General features: G+C 41.5%; 2 protein-coding genes across 6 annotated transcripts in view; one reads left to right on the top strand and one right to left on the bottom strand.

Moving 5' to 3' along the window:
- The window catches only part of LOC144683536 (peptidase inhibitor 16-like), a 697,419-nt gene that overhangs the window by 536,018 nt on the left and 141,846 nt on the right, over positions 1-19,555 (top strand). The window lies entirely within an intron of this gene.
- Positions 1-19,555, bottom strand: part of LOC144683537 (protein FAM107B-like) — a 153,153-nt gene that overhangs the window by 42,173 nt on the left and 91,425 nt on the right. For 3 of the 5 annotated variants that reach the window (XM_078546635.1, XM_078546634.1, XM_078546631.1), the window contains exon 2: positions 947-983. In XM_078546635.1, the coding sequence (XP_078402761.1) occupies positions 947-968 (22 nt within the window). In that variant the 5' untranslated portion in view covers positions 969-983. Of the gene's footprint in view, positions 1-946; positions 984-13,971; positions 14,520-14,567; positions 14,645-17,283; positions 17,397-19,555 lie in introns of those variants that run through there. The other 2 variants (XM_078546633.1, XM_078546632.1) reach the window with 2 other exon arrangements.

The following is a 19,555-nucleotide window of genomic DNA, read 5'->3' as shown; positions in this document are numbered from 1 at the left end:
GCTGGGTGGGCCTTAATTGGCCTGCCAGCCTGAAACCGCAGTCCGGTCCCGATTGCGGGCAGCAGTCGGCTTCCCGACCGCCCCCGCCGAGCCCGCCCACCAAGGGCAAAATTCTGCCCTATGTTTCTGTCTCCACACATGCTGCCTGAGCATCTTAAAAAATTTCAGTTTTTATTTCAGCATCTGCAGTACTTTGCTCGCGTGTTTAATTGCAACTGCTTCGGGAAACTTCACCAATTACAACACAGGAGAAATTCGGGCAGCCCTGGCTCAGTTGGTAGCACTCATGCATCTGAATCAGAAGGTTGTGGGTTCACCTCTGATATCATAAAAATCCAGGTTGACAATCCAATGCAATACTGAATGTTGGAGATGCCATTTTATGGATGAGATAGTCAATCAAGGCTCCATCTGCTCTGTCAGGTAAAAAAAAATCCCATGATACTACTTTGAGGAGGACCAGGCAGGTTCTTCCCGTTGTCTTGATCAATATTTATCCTTCAACCAAAATCATTGAAAAATAGATTAACTGGTCAGTATCACATTGCTGATTTAGGGAACTTGCTATGTGCAAATTGACTACATGTTTCCTAAATACAAGAGTAAATACACTTCAAAAGTACTCCATTGACTGTAAAGCCTTTTAGGACATACTGAGGTTGTGAAAGAAGCTTTGTAAGTGCAAGTCTTTCTATCTGTATAAAGCAGGAAACAATAAAAGTGTCAAAAATCAAGACTGGTCTGGCGCATATAAATCTTTATTTGCCTAAATTTCATTTGCTAGTTTATAACAAGGGTAGACAAATATAAGTTCTTGAAAATCGTGTTTGGCAGGATCGTACATTGAATTCCTAGTGATTGGAGAAAGTTTTAGTCTTTTGAATTTGTGTACAAATATGGGCTTTGGTTTGGAAGTCACTTATTGAAAACACAAATTGTTACTTACCTGACCTGGCCCCATCTCGCATATCTTTGCACCCAGCCTGTGGTAGTTGACAAATAGAAAAGGGAACAATTAATCAGAGTGATTAAAATGCTTCTAAATACTAGAATTTCTGCTAATAAATGCTTGAAATTTGCCGAACCAGGGCACAATAGCACAGAACTTTAAATGCAAATTACGCCAAGTTACGTTCATTTCCACAATAATTAACTATGGTTGATGAAACATTGCCCTGGGAGACAGCCCACCCACAAAATGGGCTTCACCATCAGATCGAAATAATGAGCATGGCAAGTTTCTATTGATAGTCACCATTTTCAACTGTTCAAGGAAGCTCTTTAAATTAAGTTTTTTTTTTGGCAAACAGGCATCAGTAGGCACTTTTTGAATGTTTTTAAATATTAACACATATTTCATTTACTAATGAAACTAGTGTATGGTTCAGCATAGTTTTTCTTTAGTCACTTTCAGTGAGTTAAAATCAAGTTACTTATAGGTGGTGGACTAGACACTCTGATTGAAAATACTCATTTTTTGTGATAAACCAATTTTCAGCTGCATTAATGAAAATAGTTTGCCAATTGCACCTAAAGTGGAAACTCTATCCCACTGTATGCAATCCAACCACAAAATTGCTTCGCAACTGAGGAAACATTGTCTTGACAGCCCTGCAGTTACCCTTTAGCTTAAATAAATTTGTTGTTGTTAATTGGTATGATGATGTCACAACACCATGGATTGGTTCAATAATGGTGTCAAAAAGCATATGTAAGATGTTTCATGAGCTTTCATTGGAGGACACTCTTTTGATTACAAGAAAAAATGTGAGTAACAGCTCCAACCAAATTGGAAAAGACTTGTCCAGCAGGATAATTTTCTACATAACCAGCAATGCTGCCTTCTTCAGCAATGCACAACCTGAGATATGACATTTTTCTGATTTACAATGGATTGTCAAACTATTGCAAAAGGCTCTCTGAAGATCAGATTTCTAAAATGATAATTGCTTTGCTAATCAGATCACGTACAGAGTTTCATAATGAAAGTAGACATAGCGATTTAGTGTATTGATGGGATCATAAGAATAAAACTATTTTTTATGGAGGGGATTTCCTATGAATAACCCACACCCTTCCATTTCTTGGCACAGTTTGATGGACTGCTAACATTCCATGCCACCTGCTTCCATTACAATTTCTTATTTTAATTTTTAATTTTTGAACCAGGGAACAGTATACATGAACAATTGGATATGCTTCAGAAACTAAAATACAGTGCAAAGAGCTGATGGATTGTGTAGAAAGGACTGTTATCAATCTATTCTTCGGAGATACTCAAAATAGGTACAACCCCCCCACCTTGTGACATTCCTGCTTTTACCATTTTGTTATTGCAAAATAATTTTTCAAAAAATACATTATGTAATTGGTAGATTGACTATTGTCAATTGATGAATTTAAGCACAGTATTTTAGTATACAAGATATAGCGTGCAGGTACAGAAAATGTTTAGGAAGGCAAATGGCATGGTGGCCTTTATTGCAAGGGGATTGGAATACAAGAATAAGGATGTATTGCTACAATTGTATGTGACTTTGGTGACTGTATTGGGTGACAATGTCAGAAACCTGCTCTGTAGTACCACCTACTGGCAAAAGCCTGCAACCACACCGTCACTGGCAATTAGATTCCCAATCTAAGGCCGGGATTTTCCGTGCCCGCTGGTGCTGGGCATGTTCGGTGGCCTGAGCAGACAATATAGTGCGATCAGCTTCACGATGGAGTGAAACCAATTTACAATCGTCTGCTCAGCCCAGCAATGGGGTCCGCGTTCTCCGCCATCAGATATTAGGAACCTCATTGTAATATATCAGCATATCATTATTAGGCCAGCCTGTCTGAATTATTTCCCCCCCCACCCCCCACCCCCGGCTGGATAGTCCACCCACATCAGCGGGAAAACACGCCGACGTGTTTCACAACAGCACATAAGAGACATGCACCTGGCTCGGGACTTCAAGGTTTGTTTGCCTACCTTGCTTCAGGCAGAACTTGCAGTCATCAGTGCCAGGCTTCACAGACAGCACGACACCATTTTTAAAGGGGGCTCACAGGTAGGTCTCTACCTACCACATCAGCCATATGTGGGTGGCTTTTCAATGGCTGCAGGGCAAGGGCTTGCTTGACAAAGGGGAAGAAGTGGCCTCAGGCGAGGGAAGAGCCTGCAGGACGAGATCTGTACTGGGGAAGGGAGAGTAATCCAGGGTGTGTGTGGGGGCGCATGTTGATCTGTGCAAGTGGCCTCAAGATGGTCAGGGCTGAGGAGGCAGTCTCCAGAGGAGATGAGGCCGGATGGAGATGTGAGGGTATGTGTATGAGAATGGGTGGTGATATTCCTTGAGCTGGCCGTGAGTGAGATGCCAGTGAATATGTGATGGGATTGAGTATGTGAGTTTAGAGCGCTAAGATGGTTGCCATACCCTGACTGCACAGATGACTCATTCATCCTCTATCTGCATTGGATGGTCAACCTCTTCTGTGCAGCTTTGGCACTGATCACCACTGCCATTGCCTACCAAGCCGGAATGGTAGTGTAGCTGCCCCTCCTGCTGCCAGAGCGGATGTAGAGGACATCACAGCGGGCCTCTACAGTGTCCAAAGGGTGCTCAAGGACTGCAGTCTTCTTGTCTTTTGGGGCCATGTCTTCTTTGCTGCAGCCCTGAGCTGGAAGAACTGAGCATGGCTTTACTTTAAATGTGGTGCCTGACGTGATGAAGCAGCGAGGTGATGGCCCGGGCAGGCAAATTGGAGCCCGCCCGCCATGGAAACGGCGTATTTCCTGGGCTGGTTTGGGGTGATATGGCGTGAAAACCCAACATCGCAGCCAACGGGTAAAACATTGTTTTACCTGCCCGCTACTGCATTTAGTGCAAATCTGGGATTTTTTTTTTTTAAACTTGTTTATAGGATGTGTGTGTAGCTCATCCTTAACTGCCCCTGAGAGCTGGTGATGAACTGCCTTCTTGAACCCCTGCAGTTCGAGTGGTGAATGTACACCCACAGTGCTGTTTGGTATGGAGTTCCAGGATTTTGACCCAGTGATGATAAATTACTGGTGATATTTCCAAGCCATAAAATTGTGTGACTTGCAGGGGAACTTGCAGATCATGGTGTTCCTGTGCAGTTGCTGCCCTTTTTTATCCGAGGCAGTAGAGATCAGGTTTTGGGGACACTCTCAAAAAAGCCTTGGCAAGTTGTTGCAGTGCATCTCACAAACAGCACACACTACAGCCACAGTGCACCAAGCAGGCTGCTTTGTCTTGGATGGTGTCGAGCTCCTTGAGTTTTGTTGGAGCTGCATTTATCCAGGAAAGTGGGAGTGTTTCATCACACTCCTGACATGTGCCTTGTAGGTGCTGACTGGCATTGAGAAGTCAGGAGGTGAATTACTCACCACAGAATATACAAACCTCTGACCTGCTCTTGTAGGCACAGTATTTTATATGCCAGTGGTAGGAAAGGTAATTGAACCTTTGCTCTAAGATATAATTGAAAAATATCGAGAAACTAGAAATAGAAAAAAGAATAGTCAGCACAGATTCCAAAAGGAAAAGTCAAGCTTGACCAAACTTAATTATTTGAAGTAGCAGAAAGGGTAGACAAGGGTAATGTAGTAGATGTAATATATTTGGATTATCAAAAGGCCTTTGATGGGGTAAAGGAGAAAAGGGATCTGGGGGTACAGGTATACCTATTGGCTTTATTCATGACTATCTTGCATTTATAACCCCTAGTTTGGTCTCCCCTGCAAGTGGAAATCTCTGCCCTATCAAACTGTTTCATAATCTTAAAGATCTCTATCAGGTCACCCTTCACCATCTGGAAGATCCCATCCAAGCCACTCACCATCCTAACTTGGAAATATATTGCCGTCCCTTCACTGTTGCTGGGTCAAAATCCAGGAATTCCCTCCATAACAGCACTGTTGGTGTACCGACATCACATGGGCTGCAGCGATTCAAGAAGGCAGCTCACCACCCCTTCTAAAGGGCAATTAGGGATGGGCTAGATATGCTGACCTAGCCAGTGACACTCATATCCCATGAATGAATAAAAGTCCTCTCTGGAGACTAGAACTGTTCAGAGTACACCAAGTATGGTCTGACCAAGTTTCTATACAAGTTTAACATAAACTCTCTGCCTTTCAATTCTATCCCTCTAGAAATGAATTGCAGTGCTTTGTTTGCTTTTTAATGGTCTTATTAACCTGAGTCGCTAATTTTCATGAAATAGGGAATTCAATAGAAACTTCGTTACCCTGAGAGTGGTTAGAATATGGAACTTGGTACCACAGTGAGTAGTTGTGGTGACAAGCATAGATGCTTTTAAAGGAAAGTTAGAAAAACTTATTGAGAAAGAATGGAATGGAAGGATATGTTAATGGAGTAGATAAAAGTAAGTGATGGAGGCTCGTCAGGAGCATAAACACCAGCATGGACCTGTTGGGCCAAATGGCCTGTTTCTGTTGTGTAAATACCGTGTAATACATTAGAATCATCAATCCTTCAGTACAGGTATTAGTCTGACTGCTTCAATAGCTCTGAATTCTGTCTGTTGTCATCCACCATAAGAGGTATTGGCAAAATAAATCCAAAGAACATAAGAATTAGGAGGTGTAGATCATACAGCCGCTCAATCCCGTCCACCATTCAATATGATTATGGCTAATCTACTGCCTCAACCGCACTTTGCCACTCTCCCAATATCCCCTAATTCCCTGTGAGACCAAAATCTATCTATCTCAGCCTTAATAATCTCAATGATGGAACATCCACAACCCTCTGGCGTAGAGAATTTCAAAGATTCACAACCCTCTGTGTGAAGAAATTTCTCGTGATCGCCCCCATATCCTAAGGCTCTCTCTCCATGTCTTAGATTCCCCAGTCAGGGGAAACAACCTCTCAATGTTTGCCCTGATAAGCCTCTTCAGAATCTTGTATTCTTCAATGAGGTCACCTCTCATTCTTCTAAACTCCAGAGAATATAGGCCCAGTTTACTCAGCCTCTCATCATAGGACAACCCTCTCCTACTACAAGCCAATATAGTGTAACTTAATTGTACAGCCTTTGATTAAGAGACTAAAACTCCACACAGTACTCCAGGTCTGGTCTCACCAAAGTCATAAACAATTGTAGCAGTACATCCTTATTCATGTGCTCCAATCCCCTTACAATAAAGGCCATTTGCCTTTCTAAATATTTGCTGTACCTGCATGCTAGCTTTCTGTGTTCCTTATTCGAGGTACACCCAAGTCTCTCTGAACATTAACATCTAAAGGTTTCATGCAGTTTTAAAAATATTCTGTTTTTCTATTCTTACTACCAGAATGAATAACTTCACACTTCCCCACTTTATAATCCATCTGCCACCTTGTTGCTCCCTCAGTTCACCATGCTATATCTAATTGCAGCCTCTTTGTATTCGCCTCGCTGCTTCCATTCCCACCTAGCTTTGTATCATCAGCAAACAAAAGTGAAACAATTTACATTTAACACCCCTGACTATATTTTATAGCTCCAAAATTGTAAGACTCCACGCCCAGCGTGATGAGAATGTACATTGGAGAACTGAGCATTGAACTCACTGAGACTATATGTGACACTCCCAATTTTTCAGTCATTGATTTTCACAACAGGGAAATTTGTGAGTGCCCATGAGTCAGGTGAGCTGATCTCCTGCCCAGTTCTCCTATCAGTGCTTCAGTCAAGTGAAATCCTGCCCTGGGAGAAAAGTCTCATATTTTCATTTTATAAGCATTTATTATCCAACAGAAAATGTGGTCAGCAGCACCGTACCCTACCATTGCCCACCTCCCACCAAAAAGGAAAGAAGAAAAAGTCAGAGGGGGAAATAGGATATGATAGAGAGAAAAGTGAAAAGAGCAAAATAAATAAAAAAGATAAGGCAAAAGAGAAGAGACAGTAAAATAAAAACAAAAGACAGACAAAAAGAATAAAAAAAGCAATATTCCTCACTAGTTTTATAGAAAATATGTAGCCTGATTTTGCAATGTTTGTTAAATTTCCCTGAAATTTCACTATATCAATAACAATATAGGTTAAAACGGTGAATTGTTTTTGATGGTAATGACAGTGGGAAGGTGAAAAAGTTGCAAATCAGCTTGGAAATGACTTTTTGTAATACTATCATTTATATCAGAGATATTGCTAAAAAGAGACATGTTGCCAAAGCTTTCCATCTTGCATTCATTAGGACAATGATCAAAACAATTTATACTACAGGAGAAAAGGAGGGCTGATTGGTTGGCAAGTCGACTCAGATTGGCCAAGGCATGGCCATGGAAAAAACAACAGGCTCCCCATGCTTCCAGGTAATTCAGAAAAGGTGCAAGGCTTGAAAATATTCCTTTTGTTTACAGAGAACAGATCCCTGCATATGAATGTATGTTGCTTCTAGCAAGCTTAAATGAGCCACATTACGAGCTCAACTGATTATATTAAATTGGTTGTTAGTGTAACTATTAGTGCACTCAGGATGCTGGCAGGTGCTGCCCAATCACAGAATCACATCTAACAGTAGACATTTTGCTTTGGGTTTTGCAAACATGAGCTGGATGAGTACAGTCTGCTCTCTGCCTATTACGAACAACTGAAAGGACATGTTGTTTGATTCCATCAGCCAATTATTGGGATGCACAGCCTACATAGTTGGCATCACACCGCCACTGAAAGTCATATATGACATTGCTAAATCGTGTGGTTGGCAGAATGTCTTTTTGGACTGAAGGTAGCATCCTGTTCATGGAAAATACCACTTGCATGGCCAGGGTAATTTGAGGTAGACCAGGCACTTTTCAGGTCTGAAAGTGGTGGTCTTTGGCCCATTTGTAAGTTTATGTGATATGCAGTGAACAATGATCTGATTGGGATAGCCACTATCCTGCAGGATAGCTTTGATGCGCTCTATTTCTGCATTGAGTTTGTAAGGTGAGCAAATGGCTAGGGCCCCATTTACAAGATTATTTATAAGATACAGTCTCACAGTACGTGTATCTATGCACATCTCAATTCACATATTGACTGGTGAAGGTAGGCTTGTGGTAGATAGAAGTGGAGAAACCATTGGCGGATTTCTCAACTAGCACATTAAGGAAAGGGAGTGTATTAAACTGCTACACCTCAAAAGTGAATTACAATGTGGGATGGAGTGCATTGAGGTGTGCAAGGAAATCCTTACATGCGACTGTAAATTCAAAGATTGCAAATGTATTAGAGGTAGATGTTCACTACTTAAGAAGGGGATTAACTCATTTATTTTAAAGTAGCAGACAGAAGAACTTAGTATGAACATGTTTAGTGTTCAAATGATTAGAATGTATCAGATAATTCCGATCTGTCCTTTCTTTTTCTACCTATTACACTTTATAGTACAGCACATTGTCCTAATTTTACTTAAAATAAAAAAGAAATCCAAATACAATCAGGTTCCCTTAATGCAAAGTTGCTTAATTCAATTTATCTGATAAACCTGTTCGGTACAAAATTCCTATAACTTTGTTTATGTTTCTTAACTCCAGTTAAAGGATAATTACATTTTTTAGTGCCAAGCAAATTCAAATTATATGGGGTACACTACAACTTAAATAAAATATGGTTCAATTTGTGGTAAACAGGTTGAAGATTATGGAACCAGCCAAAAGATCTTTGTAGTAATCAAGCCTGGAGGTGACAAAGACATGACTAAGTGTTTCAGCAGCAGATGAGCCAAGTTACAAGCAGAGGCAGCAAATGAGACAGGAATAGTAGTAATAAAAACAAAAAACTACTGCGGATGCTGAAATCCAAAACAAAAACAGAATTACCTGGAAAAACTCAGCAGGTCTGACAGCATTGGCGGAGAAGAAAAGAGTTGACGTTGAGTCCTAATGAAGGGTCATGAGAACTCGAAACATCAACTCTTTTCTTCTCCGCCGATGCTGCCAGACCTGCTGAGTTTTTCCAGGTAATTCAGGAATAGTAGTAGACAATCCTCATGATGTAGATGATTATGGAGTCGTAATCTCAGTTCGAGAATCAATTAGACTGCAGATGTTGCAAAATGGGTATGCACTGAAAGGAGACTTTTGTTTTTTTAGATTAAAGATTAGATAACGTAAACAATGACAAGCTACTTTACCTTGGCTAGAGCAGTAGAACCAAAGGATACATCCTGTACGTGAAAGAGAGTAAAACTAATTTTCAGAAACATTGGGGAGAATTTTATTGGATGGATGGGTTAATTTATTTAAAAATGGGACATCTGGCCCCAACCCTCCACAAACACGCCTGCTTCTGGTTTGACTGGGAAATGTTGGGAGTCAGGCAAGAATCTGCTCCCAAGATATGGGTCAGGAATGTCTCAGATTTTAGCATGTTTGTGTGAATTTAATGGCTGCAGGTTTCCTAGGGCTCTTGAAACTGCAGCTGAAGGGAGGTTAGAACTGCAGGATCCAGTAGGTAAATGCCGGTGGGTTTTGTATTTCCCCCTGACCATCAAACTTGCTGAATTTTGCATTCTCTCCCCACAGATACAATTCTATCTTCAGTCACCTACAATTTGAATTTCAGCTCCCGCTGCGATCTCCCTGCACCCTCATCAAGAATCCTCACCCATCCCCCAACCCAAAAACCTTTCCTTCCCTCCCTCCCTTCCAATCCGAGGCTACAGACTTCTGGCACAGGCCTTCTTGTCCAACCAACAGTCAGCCTCTCAATATGGCAAGCTGCTGGCTGGGAAGAGGAACAAAAAAAATTCAAATGAGGTCCTGCCATTAAATTAATCAAGGCCTCCCCATAATTCCAAAAGGCAGCTTTTTGGATCCTGGTCACCTGTTTGTTGGGGCTTATGGATCTGGGCTGCACACCTGTTTTGGGATGGCCAAGTTGGTGCAATAGACAAAGTTGACCAGTACTCAGCTCTTAGATGGAACACATTCTGTTTATTTACAAAGGTACTCAACAGCTACACTTGTGTGCTTTCAACTCAAACCCTGTCTCCATATTTCTCCTTACTAACTCAGACTACTCTATTGGTTGCATAAGATCATGTGATCTTCCTTTATAACATCCTGCTTAAAGGTATACTACACATTAAATAAAACCATAATTACCGCACTGCTCCTTCCCCCAACCCCAGAAATATCGGTGACATTGGCCCAAATCTTCTGGTCTCTGGATCGTCAGAGGCTGGACGTAAATTGAGATGCACATCGGACCCTGTGAAAGTCCTAATACGCTGATATATGTGGGAATTTCCTGGGAAATTTCAACTTACGATGAGCAATTCCCCTGTCCGTGGGGCCATCCACAAATGTCTCTGACTCAGAGTTAGCATCAGAGACTTCGGACAGTTCCAAAGTAGTTACTGGATAGTTACCCAGGAAACGTTAGACAGATTAAAACCCAGTCTAACTGCTGGGTAACTATGGAACTGACTCCTTCATCACTCACACTAATCCTGTGGCTACCCCACCCCCTGAGCCTCAGCTAGAATCCATGGCCAAATCATGAAGCTACTCTGTAGAGATTTCTAAATAGATTTTAACTGTGGACCTGTCAGCTTACAGAATCTGAACTAATTAACTGAATGGATTTCTGTTGGGTTGAACTTTAGTTAAGAAAAACAGCAGATGTTTCTTGAGATTAGCGTGATCATCTTAAAGTAGATTTCTCTCCTAATCAATGTAATTGGAATGTACAGTAAAATAATTTCCAGAATGAGTCCAGTGCATTACTGCATTTATAGCCACTTTGTAGTTGCAATTCTTCCTTTATATTCAGCGAAGAGCTCATGGATTCATCACCGAGACTGAGACGACCTGATCAGCAGCCGCTATCACATACCTCCCTTCCCCTAGCCAAAGTTCCTTTGAGGCACCCCATGCCCTAGCCATGAACTTGTTTCCTTCTCTAGTTTCTTTCCTGTCCAAGCTAATCTTGTCCATGAGACCCACCCCTTCCTCTCTAGATCCTATACCCACTAAACTACTGACCACCCAACTTCCCTTTCTGATTCCTATGTTAGCTGGCATTATTAACGGTACTCTCTCCTCAGGTTCTGTTCCCCTCTCCTTTAAATTTGTCATCTTCACCTCCCTCCTCAAAAGGCAACCCTTAATCCCTCCATCCTTACAAACTACCATGCCATCTCCAACCTCTCTTTCCTCTCCAAAGGCCTTGAATATGTTATTGCCCAAATTTGAACCCATCTTTCTCAGAACTCCATGTTTTAATCCCTCTAATTGGGTTTCCACCCCATCACAGTACTGAAATAACTCTGATCAAAGTCACAAATGACATCCTATGTAGCTGTGATAATAATTACACCATGCTGCTCCAATCCTCTCCACTATCATTTGGCTCGACTTGTTCCATTCTCATCTATCTAATTGTAACCAGAAGATCATTATCAATGTCTCTTCTTCCTGCTCCTGTTCAGTTACCTCTGGTGTCCCCCAAGGATCTATCCTTGGTCCACTTCTATTTCTGATCTATCCTTGGCAGCATTATCTGAAAACACGTTAGATTCACATGTATGCTGATGACACCTAGCCCTGCCTCACCATCATCTCTCTCAACCCTTCTGTCTCTAAATTGTCAGGCTGCTTCTCTGACATTCAGTATTGGATAAGCAGGAAATTCTTTCAATTAATTATTAGGAAGATTGAAACCATTGGGCAGGATTTTTCAGTTGGCATGCAGGGGCGGGCCCGGCACGCCGATACGTAAAATGATGCGAGATGACGTTGGACGTGCATCATCGTGCTCTTTCATTCAGTGGGCGCGCGCCGGAATCGGCTGCTCGTCCGCCGATAAGTAAACAGCCTATTAAGTCCATTAAGGAAGTGATTAAGGTCATTGTTAATACTGCCCGTTCAACCTTAAAGTCGGTGAGCAGGCGGAAAGGCCAAGCAGCCTTCACGTTTTTTTAGGAAACCTCAACCATATGCGGGATGAGGTTTCCTAAAGCTTTTATTAATTAAATTTAAACATTTTCCTTAATATAAAAACATGTCCCATCTCATGTGACACAGTCACATGAGGGGACATGTTTAAATAAATTTTTAAACCATTTATTTAACAATTTCAAAAGCTCTTCAATCTCCCTGAGGCAGCTCCATGCCTCAGGGAGATTGAAGCACTCTTTCGTGCACATGCTCTACCGCTCGTATCTTACACTGGGCAGACCTTAATTGGCCTGCCCAGTATAAAATGGCGACAAGGAGCCAATAATGGGCGGCGATCCATGATTGCCCCCACCCGCTCCCGCCAAGCCCGCCCACCGTCTGAAAAATTCGGGCCATTGTCTTCGGTCCCCACCACAAACACTACTCCCTTGTCATTGATTTCATCCCTCTCTGTGGAAACTGTCCCAGGTTGTGCCAGACTGTTTGCAACTTTGGTGTCATATTCGATACCGAGATGAGCTTTCAACTACATATCAGTCACTAAGACTGCCTATTTTTATCAGATCACCATTCTCCCACCCTGCCTCAGCTCTTCTGCTCCTGAAATCCTCATCCATGCTTTTACCTCCAGACTTGACTATTCAATGCACTCCTGGCCAGCCTCCACATTCTGTCTTGTGTGAACTTGAGGTCAACCAAAACTCTGCTGCCTATGTCCTAACTCGCACCAAATCCCATTCACCTGTCACCCCCGTGTTCACGGACCTACACTGGCTCTCTGTTAAGCAAAGCCTCCATTTTAAAATTCTCACCCGTTTGCAAATCCCTCCATGTCCTGGCTCCCCTATCTCTGTAATCTCCTTCAACCTTACAACCCTCTGAGATATCTGTTCTCCTCTAGTTCCAGTCCTTTGAGCATCCCCGGTTTTAGTTGCTCCACCATTGGTGGCTGTGCCTTAAGTTGCCTAGGCCCTGGACCCTGGAATTCCCTCCCTAAAATGCTCTACCTCTCTACCTTGTATTCTACCTTTAAGACACCCCTACATCTTTGACCAAGCTTTTGTTCATCTGCTCACATATCTCCTTATGTGGCTAGATGTAATATTTTGTTTTATAATGCCTCTGTGAAATGCCTTGGAACTCTTTTTATTTCATTAAAGGTGCTATACAAGTACAAGTTGTTGTTATTTTCTCAAACATCCCCTGCTTCATGTTGCAGAATCCTGGGTCTGCTAAAGGAGCAACATCAAAGCTCCGGAATGCTTCCACCCGAGACACTTGAAGTCAGTCCAACATGAGAATTCAATGGCAGGACAAAATTATAAACAAGGCCCTTCATCATGCTAGTTCAACAGCAGGGATACTATCCTCCAGAAAATTCAACTTAAACGGGCAGCTCATGTCTCCCACATAGAGAGCAGATTTTCAATGGAGAACTGTCTCAGGGCAAATAACATCAAGGTCGTAAGTAGAAGCAATAAAAGGACACCCCAAAAAAATCTTACAAATTTCTACATTGCAGACCACCAGGCCAAGTGGAGGCAAGCACTAAAATTTGGTTCAGTATGCTTCAAGGATGAGCTACACCAAACTCACAAGATCCAATGTGTTCAGAGGAAGGCCAGAGGTGGTGCAGCTCCCAAATACCAACAACGACAACATGAATTGCCAGTTCTGCAGATATCCATGCAAATCCCACATCAGATTTTTCAGTCATAAGAAGACCCACAGAAGAGGACGTAGTTACAGTTACTCAAGTAATGTCTACCACCAATTAAGACGATAGCTAATGAACAGTTTATTTTTAGTTACTGGTTTGGTGTAGGCACCATAATAAAGTAACATAAGGAAAAAGTGAGAGAAAACCAGTACAAGTAATTTTAACCATACATATTTAATTAATGTGTATATATATTACATGCATATGTTGAGAGAGAAGACAACATTGAGGCATTAGTCTCAACTATATATATTGTTGATATATAACTATATAACAGTAAAACTAATTATTGTGTATCGTAAACAGTATTTGTTCATCACATGCTCCACGTACATAACTTACCTTTTTGCCTTGACATCCTCCCATAGCTTAGAGTGAACAAGTTGATTTTAAGACCTGTATTTTTTCTCCCTTTTGTTTTACACAGAATCCTGCATAGAAAGATTTAAGTTTCATTTTCTGACAAGTTTATCCAGTACTTAGCTGTCCATAATCTTGTAAATGGTCATGACCCATATGGCAAACACTTGAACAAGTATTATCTGAAATTAGTCCTAGAATCAACAACAATTAATAGAACAAAAGCAATTTCTTCATCCAATATAAAGTGAGCCGTCGTGTTGCATTTTCACAATGAAGCTGTAGTCTTTCAGTGATATGGATCAGGTTTCACATTTGAAGATCCCTTCGTATGATCAACGTCTATTGTTAGACAGTCGTGTAATGACTGTAATCGCATTAGCCTGTCCACATTATTCCATAGTAGATCTGTTCCAGGCAGTGGATACACAAACATACTGGAATTATGTTAATTGGTCATGGCAGTTCAAGACATCACCACAGTGCACTGAAGCAATCAACTGCAAAACTCTCACAGCTTAGGCCCCTAGCTCATAGTGGCTCTGGATAAGTACTATACAAATACTCAATTATTGAACACTCAATAATACAACATCATGAGGAAACCACAGAACTGGATCTTTTCAACCTTTGGCTCATTTAAACTTACTTTAGAACGAATTTTACAAGTTGATTAATTCCATGAAAATCCTGAAAAAAGTTGTGTAATCACTACCCTCGATGGCAAGATTTCTCACATTACAATTTTCCATTAAAACAAGAATTGAAATATTTCACTGACATATTGCAAACCAATCTGAATAAAATAGTGCCTTACAGCAGTGGCTTCAGTTTACATTGCCAACCACTTTTGTATAATTACACTTTTCATCTGCTTAGGTTCAGGTGAATGACTCACCTTCTTTCAGGGTAGTACAGATTTTATTTCAATGGTAACATTTTGTGTCTTATTTATCATTCTAAACTGTTTGGCAAACATTTTTGAAATTTCATTAGGTAATTCTTTTCCAAATAATGCATCAAATGTAAAGTTTTAAAAGTTATTACCCCTGAAGATACAGTGGTGAAATGTGTTACATAAAGCCAAACTAAGAAGAGGCTCCCAGGCTGGATCATCAGTCTGTGGTAAGTTGATCTCAGCCAGGGAACAGGTAGAGTATTAAAAGTGACCTTAGTATCTCTGGTTTTGAAAGGGGAATAATCATCCAGTTACTGGCCATGATTGCTACCAAGTGACCTCTAGTGGAATATGTGGACGTGTGAGTGTTAGGCAAGGACAGTGTGGCATAAACTGTCAACACGTTTTATTTGGGCTCATGTGTAGAATGGTCACATGCACAAGGCACCAGAAGACTGTCAGCAGCCATGTAACTGCAGCCAAGTAAGTGTCAGTGCCCCGTATTCTATATATGAACATTGATTCCATCCTGAAAAAAGTTTCTGAGCATTGTTCCCATGGCTGGTGACTGATTGGATTGTAGTTCTTTGATACATGTCTCATTGTTCATGGATATTGGGTTTACTCAAACCACGCTTGAGACCACTGCCCTTTTATAAAATAAAACAAGACACATTGTCACATCAGCTGTCTGGCAATTGACTCAGGGAATGAGACAAATTTGTAACATTACTCTTCTTATGTAGGCAAGTTATAAAATTATAGGCACATTATAAAGTATTACTGGGGTGCAAGCTTCAGATTTTCTTTATCCATAGTACCACAGCATAAAAGCTGAAAAAAAGCTGTATACTATTTGTACAGGCAGATTTACACAGCTAATGATGAGAATGTGGAACTCACTGCCATATGGAGTTGTTGAAGCGGATAGTGTTGCTGCATTTAAGGTGAGTCTGGAAATATACATAAGGGATAAGGAAATAGATTGCTATGAGGCAGGGCAGAAACAGGTAATTAGAGTGCAAACAGACTTGTGCACCATAGACTATAGGCCAGTTGATTTCTGTGCTGCAGGTTTTATGCAATCCATGTAATTCTATGTAAAGTCCCAATCTTGTAAAGCACCACATTACTGTTGGGGCCTCACAGGTAGCCGGTAAATTGTGAATGTGGGTGCTTCACCTCTTGATCCAATTTTGGGGATGAAAGAGAGCTGCACAAGTGAAGAAGATTGAGGCACAGTTGTGGGTTACTGGGTCAGCTGAAGCAGAGGCATTGTGAAAGTTGAGGGCTCAGAGGAAAAGGGAGTTGGGAAGTTTTGATCAAATTAGATGTATGTTGAGGATTGTGAGCTTGGGGGAGTATAGGTGATATGGGAGACAACTGGCCAGGGGTGTCCCCTTCAACAGCACAATTTCAAATACTCTCTCTAGCAAGTCCTTCAAAGTGAGGAGGACACTTGCTACTGAGTGCAGCCTGTGTCAAGAGCTTGCGCGTGGAATCTTTTAACATGAGGAGGCTGTGCGCTGCAGCTACCACAGTTCTGGCTGACCAAAAACTCTCCTGCTCTTACTCCCTGCCATAGGGATATTGGAAGGACTTACAAGTTGATCATCAACCTGTTTGGCCACGTTATGAATGCATCTTTTGAGGCCATCAATTCTCGGGGTGTGACTCAAAACCAGAGCTTCTGGCTCAGAGGTAGGGATGCTACCCACCGCGCCTCAAGACTCCCTTGATTTCAAATACAGAGATGCCATGAACAGTGGCAAAGTCCAGAGGGTGGGTATGAATGGGAGGGTTTATGTGAAGGATAAGACTGAGCTAGGGCAGGAAGTGAAGTCAGAGGAGAGGAAGCTGGAGGGATTTAGTGCAGATTGACACCAGCAAGCAAAAGGAGTTGCTCAATGCAGAGGTTAATGAAAGAAAACAGTAAGTTGTCAATGAGGAAGTAAGCATGAGTCTTGGGATGACGGGAGATGATTTTGAATGACAGGTGTGAGAGATGGAAGAGACTGGGTCAAGTGCATCAATGGATAACGTATGTTGTTGATGGCGACACTAACAGTTGAATATTCTGCCAGTCTTTATTTTTATTATTGCTAATCAAACTCTCATCACCTTACACATTGGGAGGCAAAAAAAGGGTAAATTTTTAACTCAAGGCACATGGCAGTCAGCCTGACCTCCAGGATGAAACATCTGGACTAGTGTAACAAAGGTCACATGATCAAAACTGACTTCACATAACACATATTATTCCAAGGACCAGTCAGGGGCAAGGTAGTCTGGAGACCAACAGGCCACAAGAGGGACTATTCCCCCAGCAAGAAGACAGAACATTGCCTAACAACCAGTCAACGGAGGCAGTAAGAGAGGGGTTAATTTGTTCCCACCTGCAGCAAAGGTATGTCTCTTTTTTCTACAGAAGCTCGGCCGTAACTTCTTCTGAAAATCCAGAGGCGTCCAACCTCCATTCATCCTCAAATAACCATGAGGACCCCATCTAGGCCTGCAAATAGTACATCTTAAAGGACTAATTTAAACACGTGATTTATTTTCCTAAGTGCATGCATTATCTGTAAAACTCATCTTTTCTTGTGCGGATTGTTATGATGTGGCAGGTGATGTGCGCCAGGCGGACCAAATCCATAAGGGGAGCTTGGCTCTGCTATCACAACAGTTTTGCAATTTGTATTTATTATGAGAAGATTTGGGCATTGAATTCAGAAGTAATGAGTCCACTAACACATTTACAGATTTTAAAAAACTAAAATAAGACATTTAATTACAAAAGATTTCAAGCACATACATAAGATTACAGTTACTTAAAACTGTAACAAATCCCAAAATTCCTCATTAACCTGACTCCCAACTACATACCCTTAAGGCAACAGTCCAAAATAGATAAAAGCAAAATACTGCAGATGCTGGAAATCTGAAATAAAAACAGAAAATGCTGTTAAAACTCAGCAGGTTTGACAGTATCTGTGGAGAGAGAAACAGAGTTAACGTTTCAAGACTGTATGACTCATCTTCAGAGCAGAACTGCAAATCAGGAGGTGAACAGGACAAAGGAACATGGAATTGAAATCATTAGGGAAATGAAACTGAGCAAATTGATGGTGCTGCAGGCTGGCAAGTCTCTGGGTTCCGATGGACTACATCCTAGGGTCTTAAAAGAGGTGGCTAATGAGGTAGTTGATGAGCTGGTGTTAATTTTCCAAAATTTGCTAGTTTCTGGAAAGGTTCCATCAGATTGGAAAGTAGTAAATATAACCCCTCTATTCAAGAGGGGAGGGAGGCAGAAAACAGTAAACTATAGGCCAGTTAGCTTGACGTCTGTCATGGGAAAGTTAATAGAATCGATCATTAAGGAGGTTATAGCTGGGCACTTGGGAAGAGTCAGCATGGCTTTGTGAAAGGAAAATCATGTTTAACCAACTTATTGGAGTTCTTCGAAAGAGTAATATGTGCAGTGGATAAAAGGGAGCCTGTAGATGTGTTGTATGTTGATTTCCAGAAGGCATTTGATAAGATGCCACATCAAAGATTATTACGGAAAATTAAACTGCATGGCGTAGTGGGTAACAAATTGGCATGGATAGAAGATTGGCTGGCTGGCAGAAAGCAGAGAGTATGCATAAATGGGTCTTTTTCTGATTGGCAGGATGTGATGAGTGGCATCCCACAGGGGTTGGTACTGGGGCCTCAACTTTTTACAATTTATATCAATGACTTAGATGAGGGGAGTGAAGGCATGGTAGCTAAATTTTCAGATGGCACAAAGATAGGTAGGAAAGTATGTTGTGAAGAGGACATGAGAAGGTTGCAGATGGATATAGACAGACTGAGTGACCTGGCAAAGATCTGGCAAATGGAGTTTAATGTGGATAAATGTGAAGCTGTTCACTTTGGCAGGAAGAACAAAAAAGCAGAGTACTACTTAAATGGAGAATGGTTGCAATAATTTTCAGGTGCAGAGGGATCTAGGTATTCTAGTACAAGTCACAAAAAGTTATAATGCAGGTACAGCAAGTAATTAAGAGGGCTCATGGAATGCTATTCTTTATTACAAGAGGGATTGAACATTAAAGTAAGGATGTTATGCTTCAACTATACAGGGCATTGGTGAGATTGCACCCTGAATACTGTGTGCAGTTTTGGTCTCCTTATTTAAGGATGTAAACGCATTGGAGGCAGCTCAAAGGAGGTTTACTAGATTGATAGCTGGAATGAGCAGGTTGTCTTATGAGGAAAGGTTGGACAGACTAGGCTTGTTTCCACTGGCGTTTAGAAGAGTGAGGAGTGATTTGATTGAAGTATACAAGATTCTGAACGGCCTTGACAAGGTGGAAGTTGAAAGGATGTTTCCTCTTGTGGGTGAGTCCAGAACTAGGGGGCATTGTTTTAAAATTAGGGACCGCCCTTTTAGGACAGAGATGAGAATTTTTTTCTTTCAGAAGGTTGTGCAACTTTGCAACTCTCTGCCTCATGGTGGTGGAGGTAGGGTCATTGAATATTTTTAAGGCAGAGGCAAATAGATTCTTGTTAGGCAAGAGAATCAAAGCTTATCGGGGTTAGACGGGAATGTGGAAATCCAAACACAAGATTAGTGATGATCTTATTAAATGGTAGAGCAGGCTCGAGGGGCCGAATGGTCTACTC

The sequence above is a fragment of the Cetorhinus maximus genome, chromosome 8 (genome assembly GCF_964194155.1).
Source record: "Cetorhinus maximus chromosome 8, sCetMax3.hap1.1, whole genome shotgun sequence".
Taxonomy (NCBI): domain Eukaryota; kingdom Metazoa; phylum Chordata; class Chondrichthyes; order Lamniformes; family Cetorhinidae; genus Cetorhinus; species Cetorhinus maximus.
This window is presented reverse-complemented; position numbering and strand designations above follow the sequence as displayed.